General features: G+C 44.9%; 1 protein-coding gene across 3 annotated transcripts in view; it reads right to left on the bottom strand.

Annotated features, from left to right (window-relative positions):
- Positions 1-22,970, bottom strand: part of GRID1 (glutamate ionotropic receptor delta type subunit 1) — a 638,733-nt gene that overhangs the window by 20,194 nt on the left and 595,569 nt on the right. For all 3 annotated transcript variants that reach the window (XM_041750337.1, XM_041750339.1, XM_041750338.1), the window contains exon 13: positions 22,391-22,586. In XM_041750337.1, coding sequence (XP_041606271.1) covers positions 22,391-22,586 — 196 coding nt within the window. The remainder of the gene's footprint in view (positions 1-22,390; positions 22,587-22,970) is intronic.

Raw genomic sequence — 22,970 nt, 5'->3', positions numbered from 1 at the left:
GAGACAACAGCCTCGGAAGCAAGAACTTCATTATGCTCTTCTACTCCATTCTAAGTGCTCTTGGAAAGGAGCAAACAGCCGCGTCGCTCCCCAAAACAAGAATGCTGGTACTGAAACGTCGAACGTGAATGTTACTGGAAGGGAAGTGCTGAAGGACATCAGGTGTCTGCAGAGCCAGGGACAGAGCAGGCGTAGAGTCCCTGCTGGCTACCTGGACCTTCAGGAACCTGATTCCTTCTCCATCCCTGGGATCACTGTGAGGAGCAGAACATGAATCCTCTTCTGCAGACAAAGCAACTGAGATTCAGAGAAAGAAAGTGACTTGCCCCAAACAAACCCAGATCGTGAATGGTGGAGCCAGGTCAAGGGGAGGGCCCTATCGCTCTGGCTCTCCCCTCTGCCTGCTTGGGCTGGGGAAGGAAGCCGTTCCTGGTGTTCTCGCCTGCTGGGGACTTCCCAGGGCAGAGCACTCGGAGGTCTCCCACTCCAGCTCTGCAAACAGAGGCAGCTTGTGGAGCTGCTAAAATTTAGTGAGCTGGAGGTCACGGGGACCCATACCGTGTCTCTGGATGGAAGTGTTGGATACAAGGGACTCTGTGGACTCTTGTTGCCTCTTCATGTGCATCCACCATCTGGGGGCATCCCCAGTGCCTCTCCTGACATCTACCTCTCTCTCCAGCAAAGTAGAGCTTGGCCCTCTCAAGCATCCCAAGTCTTAGCTCCTGTGGTCATGTTTGCAAACTGGCAACGCACTGCCACGCACAGCCTGAACCCCAGCTACAGTGACACCTGTATTTTGCACGGTACCAAATCACAAGATGTGCAGTGAAAACCCAGACCATCTGTAGAGGAAAGGACAATTTTACAGTCTGCTGGTAGGAATGCGGGCTGGCGTGATATTTCTGGAATGGCAATTTGGTGGGGAGACTCAAACGCTTTTAAAATGTGCGGATGCAGCAATTGTACCCCTAAGGATTTATACTAAGGAATTATTCAGTTTCTGAAAAGATGTTTGCGCAAAGATTTTCAGAGTAACACTGTTTAAACTAGCAAGCATCGGAAATAAACTAAATGTTCAACGCTTGAGAATCAACGGGGTAAAGGATAGTATCAAATGATGGAATATTACATTACTGTTACTATGGAGTTTTAAGAAACTAAGGAAAATAATTGTGGTACACAAGGACCAGACTGGGTTCTGGACTCTGACTATATTGATCTGAATCCCAGCTCCACTGCCTGCTGGCTGTGTGATTGCAGGAAGTCGCTTAACATCTCGGGGCCTCTGTTCTGGATGCAACATGGTCCATACCTCACAGAGTTCCGACGAGGAGTAAACCCTTCAGTAAGTGTGACATGGTTTGGGCCTTGCCTCGCATATGGTGGATGCTAAATAAATGACAACCAGTATTATGCTGTTTAGTGGATGAGAATCTGTTGTTGCATGAGTATTTGTGATATCCTTTTTAAATCATTGTGTAAAAATAATGTTTTTAGGTGTATGGAGAATAAAACCATGCACCAAATACCAACAATGGTCATCTTGGAATGATGCCACCACAGATGACGTCTGGTGGTTTCTTTCAATCTGTGATGTTGTCTATGGTTTTGGCAGCTTGGCAAGCTTTTCTTCTGTGACTACAGCTGTCCAAGGGGAGGTTTTTAGGGATTTGGCCTCCTTCCTTGAGCACAATGTAGTGAAAAGAGTAGAGTTCTAGACAAAGGCAAACTCAGGGCCACATCGCAGCCCTTCAGTGAACCTACAATCTTGGGGACTAATATTTCCTAGAAGGCTATTCTGAGTGTGACATTATAGGGCATGGTAGTGCTCCTCTCCTCCTTTCTGCAGTCCTCATCTTGATTCAGGAGACCAATCTGTCAGCATTTAAGAGAACATCTTTCTTCCCACCCACTCCCCGTGCCAGTCATTCTTCCACCTTGATGAAGTCATCCATGTACTCTGTGGGAGTGTGCGGTATGTGAGTGTGTACTGAGAATGTGTGCATGTGAGTGCATGCCACTGTGCGTGTGTATGTGTGTGTGTGAGTACCACAGCCCCCAGGGAAGCAGCAGAGAAGTGAAGTCAGGTACCAACTGCCTGAAGAAACACAAAGGGTTGAGGATAGTAGACCACCAGCCAGTAAGGAGCCTGCCTGTCCTGGTCACAACAACGGATAGGTTGTCCAAAATGATGTGCAAATGTGGGGCAGACAATCAGTAGGACTCTCCAAAGGGTTCACAAGCCAATCTCAGGAGGCTGTAAGGAAACTTGCCACCTGAGGAATGAGATATCTTGACCACTTGCCTGGATCAGCTCCTGGACCAGAAAACACAGGCAAACCAGAGAGGTTCCATGGCAGGAGAGATAGCAACCGAACAGTTAGTCTTATGGCTGCTCTTCCAAAGTGTCCATGGGGTGCACAGTCAATCTAGCTCCTGGCTGCAGACCAGCATGAATGGGATGGAGCTGGATAATGAGATAACACAACGGAGGAGATGACGAGGCCTTCTGGTACTGGGATATCCTGCGTGTGTGTCTGTGTGTCTGTGTGTGGTGTGTCTGCGTGTGAACCTGAGAGTGGGTCTGAGGACAATGCTGCAGGTTTGTCATGGGGTTCCCAGGGAGGCTGCCCACTACCTGAATGAGAAGAGAGGGATAAGGGAAATGTCCTAAGGCCACAGCAGCATCAAATGGCTCCTGATGGCCAGGCGTTAGGCCTGCAAGATGTCTGCAATGATTGCCTGCCCCATCCTCGTATTCCTATGTCCTAGAGGAACATAGTCAATAGTGAGGACCACAGCAAGGGGTAGAGAGAATGAATGGCACATAAGTCCTCAGGCCACTGATGTCCTTACTCTTTATTATTTTCTCTTTGATACCTTAACTTTATAGAATCTTTAGCTCCATTCATACAGAGCAAGGGGTGGTGTATCTGTGAGAATAAGGGTCTGGGTATGCGCAGACCAGGCCTTCCCCTGGAGTCCTTGGCCAGCCACCTGAAGCCTCTAAGCCTGCATGACCTCATCTAGAAGGCAGGAATCACGAGACCACCTCATAGGCACATCACAGGAACAGATAGCATGGCAGGTGTCTGATGCATTGAAGAACTCAAACAATAAGACACGGTCCTCATGATCATGATAACCACCAGCATCATCCTTATAGCTTAGAGTCTGGGCCCACATTAAAATGCAAATGTCTTGGGGAAAACAACACTTGAGATCTTCCTCAGTCATCAGCCTGGTAAATTAGAAAGACTGCTAGCCTGGGTCACAGTCTTGGCCCAGTTACCAACTCACTACTGACTTGTAAATATGGAAAGCGAGTGGACATCGTCCTTAAGGTCTTCTCCGGCTTTAACAGCCTCAAAAATCTATGATATGGACCAGTGGTTCTCAAAGTGTGTTCCCTGGACCTGCAGCATCAGCATCACTGGAGAACTTAATAAGAAATATAAATGATCAGACTCCATACCAGAGCCACTGAATAAGAGACTCTGGGAGTGGAGCCCAAAGATCTACTAATCTCTCTGGGCGGTGCTGATGTGTGCTGCTAAAGCTGAGAGATCCAGTGATTTCGGCCTCTGTGTCAGTTAATTTCTGATCTTTTCTTGAGAGGAGGTTGAGAAAGGGGAGAGCGTTACGGCTCTAGGGTCGAGAGTTAGGGCACTAAATGGAGGAGCGAAGGCACTGAGCTGAGACAGCAAGACTACTGAAAGCTAACACTAAAGGAAAGTTACACTTTGCATCTTCTTCCTGCAAAGTGCGCTCCTTGGTGCTTTCCTATCCGTTCTCTTCCTAGAAAGCTCAGGATAAATTTCCACAGCACAAACTGTCCACTTACCAAAAGGACCGAGGCTCAAAAAGGCCTGTGCCCAAAACCACAGGATCAGCTATTGACAGAGATTGAACATCTCCCCAGGTCTCCTTGACTGCAGATGGCCTTCCACTCTCCCAAATCAAAAGTTCGACCTAGTAGCCCCGAAGAGCCACACAGAGCTTCCTGAGCAGCTGTCTCTGTCATCATACTGATTTTTTCTTTCCTCTTTTGCTACCAGATTCTGGCCAAGCTTTTGTTAATGATGTCTGCCTCCAGCATCTGACCCTATGGAAGCTTTATGGCTGCATTCCTTTTCTGGGCCTCTAACACCCAGAGAAAGTCTTATTTAGTGAATTAAGAACTGTCCTAATGGGAGAAGGTTTCTCACATCTCAAAGGGAGAAGGAGCTGGTTCAGTACAAAGGAAAAAGAAAAGTCCTAACTTAGAATAATCAATGGCTCCTCCCTCAAAGTCTAAAACTGCTCACCGTCAGCAAAACCAGGGGCTTTATAAACAGCTTTCCCAGCAGGGCAGAGGGACACATTGATTTTAGATGATTTGTCAAAACTTTAAATTGTCCAAAGACCATGATAAGCAGCAAACTAATCTGAGTTTTTCCATGGGAAAGATTAAGAATGATCTAAAAGAAAGAGCAAACTGACTTGCTTAGATACAAAATAGGTTATAAAGAGAAAAGAATACAGAATGAAAAATGTCGTCTTAGGGAAGGGAACCAACTCAAGAATACATGAATCTGGCAGACAGAGGACAGGCATGTGGTCAAACATCCTACGAAGAAGCCTGGGGCTGGGGCCGTGCAGATACTCCCTGTGTGCACACATGCACACACACACACACACACACACAGGAAGGAATGTCAGCCCCATGGCCATGCATGTCCTAGTCCCTGCCCAGAATGATATCTGGTATACAGTTGGTGCTGAATAAATGTGTATAAAGTGAAGAACTGAAGGCACAAATGCTAGAATCTGGGAAGCCTGATTTTTTGCATTAAAATGCAAATGTCTTGGGGAAAACAACACTTGAGATCTTCCTCAGTCATCAGCCTGGTAAATTAGAAAGACTGCTAGCCTGGGTCACAGTCTTGGCCCAGTTACCAACTCACTACTGATCTGTAAATATGGAAGGCGAGTGGACATCATCCTTAAGGGCTTCTCCGGCTTTAACAGCCTCAAAAATCTATGATATGGACCAGTGGTTCTCAAAGTGTGTTCCCTGGACCTGCAGCATCAGCATCACTGGAGCTGGACTGGATATGTCCTGTGCACCCCATCAGGTTTGTTCCTCTCAGTCCTGTTGTCTCCTCCAGAGGCTGACCTTCATGGGCAGCATCAGAGGACACCCTTGGGTCTCTGGCCAAGAGTCACTTTCTCAGATCCAGTAATAAATCAAATATTCATACTAATAAAACACCAATCATAACAATAACCATAAACACCACTCATTCAAATGCATGTTCTCAAACTGAAGAAGGAATAAGAATCACCAGGAGGGTATCTTCAAATACCGATTATTAATCTCTGCCTTGTGCCCCTCCCTCAGCTTCTGATTTACTAGGGTTGAAAGCAGAGCTCAAGAATTTCACTTCTAACATGTTCTGGATGATGCTGGTATTGCTAGTCCAAGGGCCACACTCTGAGAACGACGTGCTCTCTCAGGCACTGCACCCATCACCTCACATCACCTCTAAACTGGAAGGTAAACCTGGAAAGACACAGGATGATCATTCCTATTTTTCAGAGGCCATAACTTTGGGAGTGAGTTAACTCGCCAAAGTCTCGCCTCTGGCACAAGAGGGGAGGCCAGAACCAAACCCAGTTCTTGTTAGCCCCAATCCCTTGCCGCACTCCCCCCACCTATGGTCTTTAACCAAGCACTTGACTTCATTGAGACAAAGTTCAAAGGAGATGCATGAATCCCCCCCCACCCAACGCACCCACCACCGCAACGCTGCCCCAGGCCAGGGTGGCTTTGCCATCTGTAGTCACTTCCTCCCACTGTTTAGCCATAAAAGGTGTTGGGAATTGGCATCTCGTGCCCGAAGGACAGGGAGGCAGTAAAATCATGTGTGGTCACGATTCATATTAAAGACGACCGCCTCAGGTGTTGGGAGGCCGTCTCCGGGGGTTCCTGGTGAGGAGTCTCCTTCTCCAAGCCCATCTTTATGGCCTTTGCTGAAATGTCGGCCTTGAGACAAAAAGCTCCCGCAATAGCCTGAAAGCGCTTTGAGGAGCTACAAGAGAGGCCACACCCGGACCAGAGAGCTTGAAGTGGACCCCCGTCTCTCGTGAACAAACTCTGAGCTCCACCTGGCAGCAAGTGGCGGGCACATGGCCCAGGGGTGCCGAGGCCTCGAGAAAGCGCGGAGACCGCTTCCCCCGTAGGAAGCTGGGTCTGAGATCTGGGCTGCACACGGGGGGTCCGAGGCCTCTTCCAGGCGGGGGTTCTGCAGATCCCAGGGACACTGGGTCTCCCTGCTCAGCGTGCTCTTTGCCAGCTCCGCGCCATTGCTTATTCTTGATCTGATTCTTGGGGGGCACGACCTTCAGAGCTTTTACTGTTCTTAAGGCCGCTCCTGATTTAAGTTCATCCACCCCTCATTCCTTCTGTCTCTGCCCTTCTCTGTGTTTTTGTGTGTGTGTGTGCATGTGTATGTGCACCTTTCACACACATGCCAACACATACTAAAATTTTCAAATCTCAGGTTCGAAGCCAACCTTAATATCTCTACTGGAAGATAAAGAGACTCTTCATTAGAGCTACGCATCCCACTGGAAACCACTACTTCTACTCAAATAGGTTTTATATTATTGATGATGATGGTGATGGTGATGGTAATAATAAAAATAGTAATAATAATGAACACATGGATGGCAGAAAGAGTCCGATAATCTTTGGACAAACTGTTCAATCTTCTTGTGTTTTGTGTTCCTCATTTGCAAAATGGAAATATCGCAAAATGCCATCAATGGTGAAGATAAAGTACAGAAGCACAATGTCCCATGGAATCATTCTTTATAAATGTTATTTCCCTTCCTCCCTTTCTCCCTGTTTCTGCAGAAACAACATTATACCAACAAAATGGAAATAAAACTAAGCTAAACAGAAATTGCCAACAATCTGGCTGACGCAATAAATCAAAATTGTTTTCATCAGCAATCGCTTTTTGATTTTAATGTAATCAAATAACAAAACAATTCAATTCAACATGTAAAAACTTAAATCATAAAACCCAAAGCAATAATACTCAGTGGAACAAACAGAATGGAATCAGCCCACATTTACAGCCAGCACTAAGGTGAAGCATATCAGACCTGGGTACAAAGCAAATTATGGGGCAGAGCAAATCTGAAAAATAAAATCAGATTTAAGGGGAGTGAATATCCTCCCACCCCTCTAATGAAGAATTTGAAAATAATCAAAGTTAGCATGATGGCACAGATATTGGTTTGATTCCAGAGCTTACCCTACCAAATTATTAAAATCGCAAAAGAAAGTAATTGAAGAATTCATAATGAGATTTGCTTGGCAATGCTCAAAACCCAAAGCAAAGTAATTTAATAAGAGAAGCACAGTGGGGGCTTTCCTTGATCTTTGGACTATATTATCCCAAACCAATCATCATCAAACAGAGTTAAGCAGCAGGGTGTTACGAAGGGGCCAACTTAGTCCATTGTATGGGAACCTGCTCCAGGATGCTAAGTCCCCGCCCCCCCCAGCCTTCCCTGTCCCTCCTCACCCCTTCTTGCCCTCTTGGCAACTGGGTACCAGCAATCCCACACATTTGTGTTGAAGAAAGATGCACATGCCTACATTTCTGCACACTCTCATTTGTTACTCATTGAGCATTTATTTTGTTTGATTTTTAGAAGGGATGGATGGAAATCCACGTGCTTCGCTGCTATGCCTACCTCTGCTCCAGGCCCTGAGGACAGATGAATGATTAAGACACAGGCCTAAGGAGCCTCTGAGTGTATTGGGGGTTGTGGCAAAGTAGGGCACTAAGGACAGGATAGCATCTGATGAAGCCTTGCTCGAGGATACACAGTGTGATAAGGGAGTCTCTGGCCCTGCCCCAGGGGAAGGGGGAGCTAGGGATGGGATGGAGGGTAGGAGCTTCAGGAAGAGTGAATGCCTCTGCTAAGAGTGCAGGAATAACTAGGAGGCAGTCTGGCCAACCAAGAAAGGGAAGGATGTTCCAAGCGTCAGGTGATGTATAAACGAGGGTACAGGGAAGGGAAGCACTCGGGCTACCAGATGAGTGGAAGGCAAGAGGTGAAGTTTTACTCTGATCATGTCTCTCCCTCCACTTCTGCAATGTGCCTGGAGGTGCTGGAGTGAGGGAAATACTGAGCTCAAGTCCCAGGTCCCAAACTGACTTCAAGATTGACTTTCAGGAAGTCCCTCATCCTCCTCGAATTTCAGTTTTTCTCTTTAATAAACAGGTTGTGCTAAAGCATAACTCAGCTAAAACATGGCAGAAGCTTCACACCACACCTGAGCCATCCCATGTCTCTCTAATGGCAGCCAACATGTTATATGAATCTCCTGATTATCCAAACATTGACCCCAGGCTCCAACAGAAGGAAGGAAAGGCATGGATAAAGTAAGAAAAGAAATAAATTATTTTTTTTAATGTTTGAAAGAACATACTGTCCAAAATCAGCCTCAGTCTTTATTTTGGCCTTACATCAATTCTAACTCAATTTTAGAAGGAAAGTATCAAGCCCACTTTTACATATTAACTGAGCTCAGCATTCATAAATGAGTTAATGAATGAATGAGTAAGAGTCCAAAGTAAATTGCTGAAAAAATACATATTTGAGGAAGGGGTTTGTATTTGCATCAATTCTGATTATTAAATAAAGATAGACATCTAACCATGATCTTAACTTTCTCAAACCCACCAAAATTCATGGATCATGGATTGCGATACCTAATGTGGGCCAAGGGGAAAATGAGTTGAAAAGGAAGTGATTTCTTCTTTACTTCCATTCCTAGAATAATAAAGCAAAATAAAGCAAAAATATATATGTACCTATATAAAAAGAAAAAGAAAAAGAAAGGAAGGAAGAAAATCACAACAGAGGACATGAGAAAAGTAGAAAAAGTACCATTTTATAAAAAAGATCTTTTATACTAAAATTAAATCCACAAGGTTTTGATGAGAAAAAAATTTTTGAAACCTGAGTATTCTTCTGATCTCAAAGATAAGAATGTAATTTACTTAAAGTTCTACTTTTGGCGATACTCAGCAATATTGTGTCAAGAGCTTTCAATGTATATATTCTTTTCTGATAATATAATTCTACTTTTGAGAATTTGATCTTAAAAGGAATAAATATAGTACCTAAAAAACCATTACACCTGAAGATGTTCATAATAATGTTATTTATATTTGTGAAAACCAAGGAATAATCCAAATGACAATCAAGAAGAAAATATTTAAATAAATTGTTTTACATCTATTTGATGCAATATTAATTAGCCACAAAAATAATTTTTATGAAGTCCTGTAATAGTATTAGAAAAACAGGATAAAATATATTTTCTGTAACATTATAATTATATAAAATCTTTGTAGAAAAAAAGGTATTTGTAGAGATTCAAAAAAGACTAGACAGGAATATATACAAGAAATCCCTGGAGGCTTATTTAGGTGATGAAAAAAAAAAAAGTCTGGCTGGTTCTTCTCTGCTTACTTTTAGGAGTACTTCAAGCTTTTCTTAATGGTGATATATTACATTTAAATTATAAATCTATATGATTTCCTCTTAAAAGCCCTTACTACTTTAAACCCTGGCATGGATTGGGGGATATTTAACCTTAGTGTGCTTGGAGTTGGGTTGGGCCAGAGTTAAAGGCCGAGGTATATTACATGGCTAAGACACTTAGAATTCAGCCCAAGGCCCCAGGAAGGGGTTGTGTAGACAGCAACTGCTCAGCACAGAAAACACCACTGCCTTCATCCTCCTACAAGGAACCTATACGTTCCATAGAAATAAAAATGGATTTTGTTTGCGCGGCAGTCAACTCTCTTTTTTGCCGCTCTGGTTTCCTTTATTTTTCTGTGTGTTTGATTTTCTGCTTGCCAGTTTTCTCTCACATTCTCACCCTCGCATCCTCAAAACTGAAAAGGAATTGAGGTGTTTGGATTGTAAATGTGAGTTCATGACAGAAGAACCTTAGGAAGCTTTCCTCAGTCTCACTAAACAGAATAAATCCCTGCTCTCTATACCCATAGTCTCTTCCCACATTAAATCACAGCCGTTTGCTGTCCTCCAGAACTCAATAGGGACATTGTAAAGAAAAATACGAAGTCTGACACTTCATATTTTGAGCTTAATGATAATGAAAGTACAACATAAAAATCCATGGGATTCAGCTAAAACAGGGCATAGAAGCAAATTTATAGCTTTAAATGCTTGTATCAGGAGAGAGAACAAGAGTAAAATGCAATGGTATAAGTTTCAACATTAAGAAGCAAGAAGAAGTAAGAGCAAATTAAAACCACAGTGAATAGGAGAAAAAGATTTTAACAAAAAAATCTGAAATCAACAAACTATAACAACAGAAAAATCAATAAAGTCAAAAGTTGGGTGTTTTGAAAAACTACTTTGTGGATTAGAAGACTCAAAATTGTGAAGATATCAATTTTACTTCAAATGATCTATAGATTCAGTATAAGAGCTATCAGAATTTCAAGCATTTTTGAAGAAGTTTGACAAGATGATTCTAAAATTTAAATGGAAATGGAAATGATCTAGAATTGCCCAAATACTCTTATAAGAGAGAAACAAAGTCGAAGGACTTACACTACCTGGTTTAAGGAGGTATTAGAATTATTACAAAGCTACAGTGATCAAGACACTATTGTATTGGCATAAGAATAAATATATAGATCAGGGCACGTGGGTGGCTCAGCGGCTGAACATCTGCCTTTGGCTCAGGTCATGACCCCGGGGTCCTGGGATTGAGTCCCACATCAAGGTTTCCTGCATGGAGCCTGCTTCTCCCTCTGCCTTTGTCTCTGCCTCTCTCTCTGTGTTTCTCATGGGTAAATAAATAAAATCTTTTAAAAAAAGTATAAGTACATAGATCGGTGGAACAGAATATGGAATCCAGAAAGAGACCAACAAATATATGGCCAGTTAATTTTCAATCAACACATCTATTCTCCTTGTTAGGCAAACATGTTTTTATTTTTTATTTTAATAAACTGTGCTAAATCAATTGGATATACATATGGGGGGGAGTGAACCTGAACCACTTCTTTACTCCATATACAAAAATTAATATGATATGCAACATAGATGTGAAACATAAATAGATGAAAAAATGTGAAAATCTTCTAGAATAAAACATGCAACTTTAAGGTAGGAAACTTTCTAAGGACAAAAAGGCATTAAAACCATAAAAGAGTTAAAAATAGACCTGCCCTACGACCCAGCAATTGCACTGTTGGGGATTTACCCCAAAGATTCAGATGCAATGAAACGTCGGGACACCTGCACCCCGATGTTTCTATCAGCAATGGCCACAATAGCCAAACTGTGGAAGGAGCCTCGGTGTCCATCGAAAGATGAATGGATAAAGAAGATGTGGTTTATGTATACAATGGAATATTACTCAGCAATTAGAAACGACAAATACCCACCATTTGCTTCAACGTGGATGGAACTGGAGGGTATTATGCTGAGTGAAATAAGTCAATCGGAGAAGGACAAACAGTGTATGTTCTCATTCATTTGGGGAATATGAATAATAGTGAAAGGGAATATAAAGGAAGGGAAAAGAAATGTTGGGAAATATCAGGAAGGGAGACAGAACATAAAGACTCCTAACTCTGGGAAACGAACTAGGGGTGGTGGAAGGGGAGGAGGGCGGGTGTTGGAGGGGAATGGGTGACGGGCACTGAGGTGGACACTTGACGGGATGAGCACTGGGTGTTTTTCTGTATGTTGGTAAATTAAACACCAATAAAAGTTAATTAAAAAAAAAAAAAAAACCATAAAAGAAAAAACCCCTTATATGTGGGGTTTTATCAACATTTAAAAATTCTACTCTTTAAAAAACACCATTAAGAAAATGAACAGGCAAGTTACAGACTGGAAATTATAGCTGCAGGACTTGCATTTGATCAAGGACTTACATCTAGAAGATATTGAAAACTCACCTAAATCTATAATGAAAAGCTGCAGTGGCCTGTAAAAATTAACAAAAGATTGTGCGCACACTTCTCGAAAGAGGCTATGTGGATGGCCAATAAGCACATGAAAGATGCTAGCCATCATTAGCCGCCAAAATAATGCCAATTAAAAAATGGGATATCCTTCACCATGTCCACGTTTTTGTCATAAGCATCTTTGCCAGTCATCTTTGCTGAAAGCATTTCTACTGCATAACTAACTGGCCATAAGGCAATTTTGCTATAAAAGATAACATAATGAAAAAGAAAAGAAGGACATTACAAAGGACATAATGAAACATGAAAAAAAATAAAATTAATTATTAAGATAGATATCGGTTTTCCAAATACTAGGATGCATATTTGTAACTGAGCTTTGTATTGCATTATGGGAGCCTCCTACACTGTTCATTCCTGGCATAGGGTCACACGTCCACTGACAGATGCTCTAAAGTTCTATGGAAAATGTGGAAGAAATGCTAACGCTGTAATACATTTGTAACTGAGCTTTGTGATCATTGTAACTGATCTGTCGTCATTTTCTAGTGTTGTCTAGAGTGCAATCTGGCTTTACACTCCCTTATTTCACACTTCCAGTAAGTTTTATCACTGTATTTTCTATCAAGTCAACATATGGATTTGTCATCATCCACTATTTTAAGACCATCATCTCTACATGTTACTGTGTAGAAATTATGAGGGCTAGCTAAGATTTATATAATATAAAAAAAAGAAGAATTTTTCAATGGAGAAATGAAGCCAGATTGTCAACCAGTTATTCTATCTTTTATGGCAAAATTGCCTGGTGGCTAATTAGTTATGTGGCGAAAATGTTTGCAGTGAAAATGCTTGCAGCAGGATGTCTGCGGCAAAATTATCTAGAACCATCCTTCACATCCACTAAATTGTCTACAGTCAAAAAGACTACAACACTAAATGTTGGTTAGGATGTCCAGTAACTGGAGCTTACAAGTATATGGCTCAGGTACCACTAGTGGGAGCATAAAATAGAGGCGGAGGTGCTTGGGCAATTCCTTATAGAGGCAAACACACATCTATCCCATGACCCAAGAATTCCACTTTTGTATTCAGTAAAGAAAAATGGAAACATATCTCCACAAAAGATCTGTATAAAAATGATCATACAGTCTTAGTCGTATCAGCCCCAAATTGGCAACAACTGAATGCATGTCAACTGGAGAATGGATGAACACATTGAGGCTTTTTCATATAATGGAATACTACTCAAAAAGAAGAAAGAAAAAGAAGTACTGATATCCACAAGTTAAATCTCATTGGTGTTTCACTGGGTGAAAGACACTGAGCACAATACACATATTTTATATTATTCTGTTTATATGAATTACAAGAACAGGTAAATATTTTTTTAATTTTATTTATTCCTGAGAGACACAGAGAGAGAGAGGCAGAGACACAGGCAGAGGGAGAAGCAGGCTCCATGCAGGGAGCCCGATGTGGGACTCGATCCCAGGACCCTGGGAACACACCTTGAGCCAAAGGCAGAAGCTCAACCGCTGAGCCACCAAGGGGCTCCAAGAACAGGTAAATCTAATCTGTGTTTCTAGAAAGTTGTAAGTGGTTGCTTCTGGGCATAGGGAGAAGTATTCAGAAAGTGACATGAGAAAATTTCCCCAAATGACGGAGAGCTTCTGTAGCTTGTTTTCAGTGTTGATTACACAACTGTATACAGTTGTCTAAACCCATGCAACAAACACTTAATACATGTGCATTTCATTGTCTGTCAGTTATACCTCATAAAAGGACTAGGTGATACTTGTCTTTATATGTTAGCTATCTTGTTTTCCTCACAAAGAGTAGACGCTGAGGCAGTTTGCTGACGGCTACCAAATGTCAATCTTTCTTTTTTTTTTATAAATTTATTTTTTATTGGTGTTCAATTTACCAACATACAGAATAACACCCAGTGCTCATCCCGTCAAGTGCCCCCCCTCAGTGCCCGTCACCCATTCTTCCCCAACCCCCGCCCTCCTCCCTTTCCACCACCCCTAGTTCGTTTCCCAGAGTTAGGAGTCTCTCATGTTCTGTCTCCCTTTCTGATATTTCCCACTCATTTTTTTCTCCTTTTCCCTTTATTCCCTTTCACTATTTTTTATATTCCCCAAATGAATGATACCATATAATGATGGTCCTTCTCCAATTGAATGTCCATCTTTTGCTACCATATTGGACACTTTCTGCTGAATGCATTGGTAGGCTCACCGCTAACCTGGGCAGGCTCTTCTCAGTCTCACAGATGGCTCAGAGAGGTGAATTCACTTGACCAGAGACAAGCCACAGATTATATTAAGTCAAAAGTGGGACTTAAACTCCCATCTCCAAACTCCTAGGAGAAGCTATCCAAGCTACGTGTCTTGAATGGATGAGTAAGTGAATAAATGGACAAATAAAGAGAAGAGATTATCCAACTCGAAAAATGGATACGGTGTTTTCAAGCAAGTATGAAAGATATAGAGATGAACAGTTATCCCATGTGAGCATCTCAGAAGGAAGGAGGCACATCAAATCCCTGGTCTGCATGGACTCGGAAGCAGAGAAAGAGCTGAACAGGTGTCCTGGACAAGCCTGGAAGGCCTGGCTGCTGCCGAGCCTGTGTTGTTCCTTTCCTCTGCAGGGGCTGCCTGTCTGTACCGGTCCCCTTTCCAGGAGGCTAGAGCCACATTAAGAGTCCCTTTGATCAACCTGGCCAAATCTCCCTGGTCATTGCACCCAGCAATCCCCAAATACAAAGGAACATGTTCCATCGAAGCCTCTTCCCACTCACTCCTCAGTGAGAACTTCCAGAGGCCGGGAAACCAGGATGCTTCCTCAACGTGCTCCTTCCAGATGAAGACCCCGTGGGGCACCCACGTTCCCTGTCCTCCCATGGAAAGCTTCAGTCTTTCTGGGGACCCCGAGAAAGACCTTCCCACCTCAGAGTACGGTTCCTAACCCTATCCTTTTCTGCCACAGGGTACAGTTCCTGACATTCAGCAGACAACGTATGCAAAGGAGGCAGCCCTTATCACAGAGCAGAGAGCAAGAGGAAGGGACAAAGCACAGGGGCTGATGGGTGATACCCAATCTGGTCCACGGCAAGCATTAGATCAGTGTGGAAATAAATAAGATTTGTGGGCCTGTTTTCTTCCTGAATTTGCATTCACACTTTATGACCTCAGCGGTATTTACCGAGTGGAAAAAACCACCTTCTGTTACGACTGCTGGACTCAAAAGCTACCTCCCTCGGAAAAATACTATCTCTAGCCACAGGGTCTGAAACAAGCGACTTGTGTATGTATCCGAAGAGCTCAATGAGCTGCGAAGATTGACATTTGAACTATTAACACCGTATTCTATTTGACAATGTTATTAAATATGAGGTCTGATTTATGGAAAGCCTTAATAAATTGGCAGTCCAGGTCAGCCCTGGCACTGCACCGAAATTGGGTTACACTGGATATTACCTGCTTGTGTTGATCAAAAGCTGAAGAAAAAAATTCCAACAACATGGAAGTTTGATTTCATGTGACGAAGTTATTCGTGTATAAATCTGAACCACCTGCCAGCCCAATTCTGCATCTCAAAATGTCTTTAATTGATATTTTAGTAGTTTGGAAATCAAAAGATCAAAATCAGAGACTGAAGAAACCTTTGCTAAAGTACAGAAGGACAGGTAAGGCTTTTAAAAGCCAGTGTCTCCTTACTTTGGCGTAAAAGAGGAAGGGAAATAAAAGCACAGGTAAAGAATATGCGAGGGAGAGAGGCACAGTGAGGCATAGAGATGGGAATGCTACCCCCTGGGAAGAGGAAGTTTGGAATGAGCCTTGGCTTGGACTGTGCCATGACTTACTCAGGTCCCTGTGACCTTGGGCAAAAGCCACTTCATCTCTCTGGGGCTCAGGTCCCAGTTCTATACGACATAGATAATGATAATCAAGTAGTTCTGTTTAGGATGAAAAGAATAATATACGTAGATTGTCTGGCACAGGGCCTGGACCACAGAGATGGCTCAACAGATTTCAGGGGGAGACAAAGGCCAGGCTAGGAGCAGAGCTGGGACCCAGGATCGTGAAGGAGAAGCTCCTGGGCCTGGGTTAGACCCAGGGTTAGACCTGAGAAGGACAGGGTTAGACCTGAGAAGGACAAGAGAGGACAGGGTTAGACCTGAGAAGGACAGGGTTAGACCTGAGAAGGACAAGAGAGGACAGCGTGTGGGCAGAGCCCGTGAGCCACTAGATGGCACAGAGCTAAGATGACGCTTGGCTAGATACGCCAGCGTATGACTGGGTGGCCCAGAGCTGGGTGCTGTGCTGCCGCAGGCGCCTAGGGGCTGTTAGACGGCGCAGAACTAGAGAACGGGCTCCTGCCTTGGTATCCTTTCACACCCTGAGACGATGCAGAGCCAGATGACAAGGGACTGGACACGCATATGAGCTCTTAGATACACTAGGGCAGCGTCCCCGGCCCCGCTGCTGGCCCACACCAGGAATCTGCAAACGTGTCCTGCAAAGGGCCACGTCATGTACCTTCTAGGCTTTGAAGGCCTTATGGTCTCTGTCACAACTACCCAATTCTGCTGAGGCAGTAGGGGAGACTTCGTAGACCGCACGTAAGTGAAGGAGTGTGGCCGTGCCCCAGTAAAGCTTCATTTACAACAGCAGGCGGGAGGCCAGATTTCGCACATGGACCGGGGTTTGCCCATACAGGTCTACGCCTTCCTGGGCTGACAGGAGCGGGTGGCGGCGGGAGAGGAAGGCAGCCCCTTTCCTCTGTGCTGACCGGCCGGGTTTCCTTCCTAAGACAGGGCCGTTAAGCAGCAAGCCTGAGCCGGAGCCTGGAGTGACCTCCCTTCCCAGTCCCATCAGGGAATCCACGGGGGTGACCTGCTAACCGATGGCACCAACTACATCTCAGATTTATGCATTTCTGCTCAGCCAGCCAGCACGTGACTCATCCCAGGACAACCCCGTGTTTAGGAGACTTACGGAGCGCGGGCAGACCTGTTGGTAGAACTGCATGCTGTGGGCGCTTAATAGGAAACCACAAATGTTGGAGAGGATGCGGAGAAAGGGGAACCCTCTTGCACTGTTGGTGGGAATGTGAACTGGTGCAGCCACTCTGGAAAACCGTGTGGAGGTTCCTCAAAGAGTTAAAAATAGACCTGCCCTATGACCCAGCAATTGCACTGCTGGGGATTTACCCCAAAGATTCAGATGCAGTGAAATGCCAGGACACCTGCACCCCGATGTTTCTAGCAGCAAGGTCCACAGTAGCCAAACTGTGGAAGGAGCCTCGGTGTCCATCGAAAGATGAATGGATAAAGAAGAGGTGGTTTATGTATACAATGGAATATTCCTCAGCCATTAGAAACAACAAATACCCACCATTTGCTTCGAAGTGGATGGACCTGGAGGGTATTATGCTGAGTGAAGTAAGTCAATCGGAGAAGGACAAACATTATATGGTCTCATTCATTTGAGGAATATAAAAAATAGTGAAAGGGAATAGAGGGGAAGGGAGAAGAAATGTGTGGGAAATATCAGAAAGGGAGACAGAACATGAGAGACTCCTAACTCTGGGCAACCAACTAGGGGTGATGGAAGGGGAGGAAGGGGGGTTGGGGTTACTGGGTGGCGGGCACTGAGGGGTGCAGGGATGAGCACTGGGTGTTATTCTGTATGTTGGCAAATTGAATACCAATAAAAAATAAATTTATTATTAAAAAAAAAATAATAATAATAAATAAATAAACAAAACTGCCTTCCCCTCCCACACTTCTTCCTGTTCTCTCCAGGGCCCAGCCAGGGCTGCCCCCTCTACGTCTGAGTGGCCACCAGCAGGAAGGAGTGGGTCGCAGAGGTGGGGCCACCGTGACACGATCCCTTCCCCTGGTTCTGATGTTGCGGAGAAGTAATCACCTCTTGCTAAGCAATTTCCCACCTAAATTGGTTTCAAGTCATTAAAAGCTGTAGCACTCCCAAAGAAAAAATAATAGCAGCGCTCTGAGGTTACCCTCTACTCCAAGCTCCTTGACTTTAGTAGCAATTAGACATCGCTCCACTCCCGAGCGCCCTCCAGAAATGGAGCCAGAGTCGCCAAAGAGTAACTGGAAATTAGAAGCGAGGCCACCCTCCCCTTGCTAAAAGAGCTTTTGGCGACGTCTCTAGGGGGGAGGGCACCCCCTCCTCACCTTTGCCAGGCTCCCTACGCTGCACAGAAGCAGGGTGTCTTTGGCTGGATTTTTCCTTAATAGTTCCTGAATTCAGGACACGACCCTCACTTGGGGCAGCGCCCCCCTCCGCCTGGTCTGCAGCTGGTGGGTGGCATTCTCCAGGTTTCTGAAGCTGTAGCCTGGCAAGGGGGTGGGGGTGGGGGGACAGGTGAGGGGCCGCCCCATGGGGGCAGGAGACAGGGAGAGTTTCAGGTAACCATTTAGATATAGGAGCCCCCCCCTCCTCGCTGCCGCCTCCCAGGCCCATGAAGAGGATCTGAAAGCAAAGCTGAGCTCTCCTTCCAGTAAAAAATGCAGCCCACTCCATTTTCTGACAATACCATAAACTCACTTTTATGACACTAGTTATAAAACCCTTAACATTTGTCTAGTGCTGGCAGTCGGTCTTTTTTTTTTTCTTAAAGATCCGAATGTACGAGGGAGATTTGTGATCCCAAAGCTGGTTTGGGGTTTATAAAATGAAGGTGTCATAAAAGTAACACATCCTATGTACTGGAGAAAGATCAGGTTCTGTACCACGAAGCTACAGGCACTTGGAAGGAATCCTTTCTTTGCATCTTCCCCTACTTACCTTCTCTACGTTGCTTTAATTGTGAGTTCAGACCCTACACAGCACCATGGGGGGATGATTTTTAATGTGCCAGCAATGGGCTAGGGGTGAGTAGGATGATGGGGACACTTCCCTGACAACCCATCTCCAGATTCATCTCCCTGCGGTGAGGGCCCTGCGGTGCTGTTTGTTCTCTTAAGGTGCACCAGGAGCGAGGCCAGCAGGCAAGGACAAAGGGCCTGGCATCTCTAGGAGCCAACTTCTTCCTGGCTTGGTCGGGACTTACGCATCTGGAAGGGTAGGTAGGTACACAATCCGGGATTAATCACAACCCTAGGTCCAGGACACCATGAACACACTTTTGTCCAGGAATGACCCTCTTTTTCATTAACTCATTAATCATTTTTTATAATGAGAAATGAAAAAAAAATTTTTAGACCCTGTGAATCTAAAGCTAACACTGACCTTGACTTACATCCAGTCATTTGCTCCTCTGCTCCCTGTTGCTCCAGCTGTCCCATCTGTATTAGCCACTCTCGTGGATTTTGTGCCCCATCGTTACTTGGGATGTGTGTACGTGCATGTGTTTCATACATTTTAAATGGGGTATTAAGGAGTACGTTGTTTCCTATCAGTGGGCCCACATGAAATTGCCATTAATGCTTTTTCTGATTCGATGTGTTATTCTGCGAAGATTCAACTGTGCTATTCCATGAAGCTGTAGGCCATTCATTTCATTGCAGGTCATATTTTTTCACCTTGTTAAAGCTCATTTGGATCATTTCCAGGGTTCTGACTCTATAAGCAATACTACCCTGACCTTTCTCACTTCTGAAGTGCGTGCAGGAGTGTCCTTTCGGCGGATACATAGGAGTGGCCTCGCTGGGTCACAGGGTATATGAATGTTCCATTTTATAAGAGAATAGCACGCTCATTTCCAAAGTGGCTGTACTGGGTACACTCCCACCAGCAATTAACCACCTGTTACTCCCGTCCTCTCCACCACCTCTCATTTTATGCCAGTCTAATTGGTGTAAAATGATATACCTTTATGGTCTTGATTTGCATATCCTCGATCACTAATGATTTGGAGCATCTCTTCCTAGGCCTCCTGGTCATACGCATTGCCTCTTCTGTGAAAGGCCTGTGCAAGTCTTTTGCCCATTTTCCTGTTAAATTGTTGAATTTTCCTATTGATTTGGAAAAGCTCTTCCTATAACCTTGATATTCAATCCTATCTTGGTTATAATGCATCATAAATATCCCCTCCCAGTGTGTGACTTGTCTTTTTTTTTTTTTTTATTTAAAGTGTCTTACGATGAATGGAAGTTTAATAAAGTCAAAAGTAGCCATCTTTTCCTTTATAAGGAGTACTTTTTGTAGCACCGTTGCAATGAATCCTCATAAGAATCCTATGTGAATCAACCCTGGCGATCAATGGGGTGACAGATGTCGCAGCCAGATCGCCCTCACATCCAAGATGAATGGATAAAGAAGATGTGGTTTATGTATCCGATGGAATATTACTCAGCCATTAGAAACAACAGATACCCACCATTTGCTTCAACGTGGATGGACCTGGAGGGTATTATGCTGAGTGAAATAAGTCAATCGGAGAAGGACAAACATCATATGGTCTCATTCATTTGGGGAATATAAAAAATAGTGAAAGGGAATAAAGGGGAAAGGAGAAAAAAATGAGTGGGAAATATCAGAAAGGGAGACAGAACATGAGAGACTCCTAACTCTGGGAAATGAACTAGGGGTGGTGGAAGGGGAGGTGGGCGGGGGGTGGGGGTGACTGGGTGGCAGGCACTGAGGGGGGCACTTGACGGGATGAGCACTGGGTGTTATTCTGTATGTTGGCAAACTGAACACCAATAAAAAATAAATTTATAAAAAAAAATTCTCAAAAAAAAAAAAAGAATCCTATGTGAATGGGAATATCAGCTCTCTCTGAGAGACAAAGCAAGCAGGGAGCAGAAACTCAAAGGCCATTTGGCCTAGGACTCACATTCATAAGAAGCCTTAAGTGAACTTTGTATTCATTCTCTCCAAATGAGGTCGCCTACAGCTGCAAAGATTCACTGTCAGGGATGAAAAAAGACCTAGGAGCTCGGGGGTTAGAGCGCCATCCTTTGTAATTCACTAAAAACAAAGAGATTTTAATAAATGCTGTAAGCAAGGGAATAGCACATTTTTTATATTGCATTCTACCATTTTTGTCAGGTTATCACTTGGGCGCGGTGTCCACCATAACACGTTCTTCTGAATATTTTAAGTTTCTGAGGAGGCCCCCACAGGGCCTCTCTCCACTCTGAGAAGGTTCCAGACAGGAAGAGCGCTGTCCCTGGTTTTACATAGTTGATGAGCACGGAGCTGGGATTCACACCCAAGCACGTCAGGCTTTAGAGCCCAGACACGTTCCGCTGCTCAGTGTGGCTCAACAGCAAGAAGCCATCCCGGCGAGCTGCTGCGTGAGAACGGAAGGCAAGGGAGGAGGCGCGGAGGCAGGCTGGACTGCTCGTCTGCGCGGAGACAGCAGCCTTGCACAGGTGCACAGCTTTCTCACACCATTCACTAGCAACCTCAGGGACAGCAGCTACTGCACGGGAGGGTCCCCGGACAGGACACCACCACCAGCAGCTCCCTGATGCGACACCTGCCTTCATCCCATCATCTTCTTCCATGTTGACCTTCGAGGGCTCCACAAGCACGTGGTGGATAAAAGCCAAACACAGCCCGGACCCCAGGCATCAGAACCTACTTCGGAGTGTGACCCCGTCTCTGACCCCCTCATCTGTATAACGGGAGGACGATGATTAATTCAGGTCATTGTGGGCAATTAGATGATATAAATGAGTGGAGTCTAACCCACTGCTGAAGAAGGTGATGGCTTTCCTGTGTCCTCCCTCTCTCTGGCCCCGGCTCCCTCTCACCTGCTCCCCTTCAGCTTCCCCCACCATAGGCTCCATCCTGGGTTTGCTATCCTCATCATCATCCCCCAAACACACCTCTTTTCCAAAGCACAGGCCCCCCAGACACGCCAGGCCAACTGTCCAGCTCTCGCTCCGGGCCTTCTACCCCTCAGGTGCGCTCTTCCCCACTCTAACCCTGCCCGGGGTGTGCCCACCCTCTCCTCAACCTTGTCCCCTCAGTCCCTCCACCTCTTACCTGGTCCTCTGCTTCTGCTTTTGCTGAGTGTTCTCCCTTGGGCTGGGAAGGCCCCTGTGGGCCCCCATCCTATAAGCCCAGGAGGCAGGGGGTCCATGTCTCAGGCTTAACTTGTCTGCTCTTGACTGAAACTTTGGAAACTTAGAAGATACCTAATGAGCAGCCCCTCTGCTTCTGTTGCCAAGAACGGACATCTTACCTAAAGAATGTGTGTACTGCACTCACGTGCCTGTGACAAATTTCTATCCAACTGGCTGAAGACAGATCGCCCTGCAGGTGACAGGGCTACTCAGAGGAGATGCTCTGGGAAGGTGTCTCCTACCTTGGAGACGACGGTGCCCACGGCCCGTCACAGCACACACGAGGCCAAGGCCAGCTCCCGCCTACCTTCCTGATGCCTTCCGAAGGACTGGACACACAGTTGTCAGCCCCTCCATTCTTGCTGATGGTCCGCCAGAGTTCAGCAAACGTGCTGTCTTGTTCCAGGGGGTTGGTGCCCTTGGCTCGGAAGTACTCATACACGGCAGAATCCCGGACGGTGCCGTAAGATATGTCGACTTGTTTGGAGAGGTCTTGGAACGTCCTGAAAGGGCAAAAAGGCAGTGAAGGTGGGTGTATGTCCCACACCACGGGGATATGAACGGACTGCAAGGTTATCCTGAGGACCAAGCCCCAGTGTGGCCCATTATCCACATTCTTCACTCCAAACCCCAAGTAGCTGCAGTTCCTCAGCCCAGAGCATGACTGGCCAGGGCCTAATCCTATCACAATGATGTTTCCTCAGTGTAGATTAATTCAGTAGGGTTACTGAACACCCAAAACCAGGTCCTGCACTGAGTTCAAGGGACAAAAGGGTGAATAAGCCATCATTCCTGCCCTCAGCCATAGAAGCATATAGACAACCACAGTGTAAGAGTCAGGGCAACGTGGGTGGCTGGACGCCAAAGGTCTCTAACTCCAGCACCTA

Source organism: Vulpes lagopus, chromosome 3 (genome assembly GCF_018345385.1).
Source record: "Vulpes lagopus strain Blue_001 chromosome 3, ASM1834538v1, whole genome shotgun sequence".
NCBI classification, from domain to species: Eukaryota; Metazoa; Chordata; class Mammalia; order Carnivora; family Canidae; genus Vulpes; species Vulpes lagopus.
Note: the sequence above shows the minus strand (reverse complement) of the source record. Positions and strands in the feature narration are given on the sequence as shown.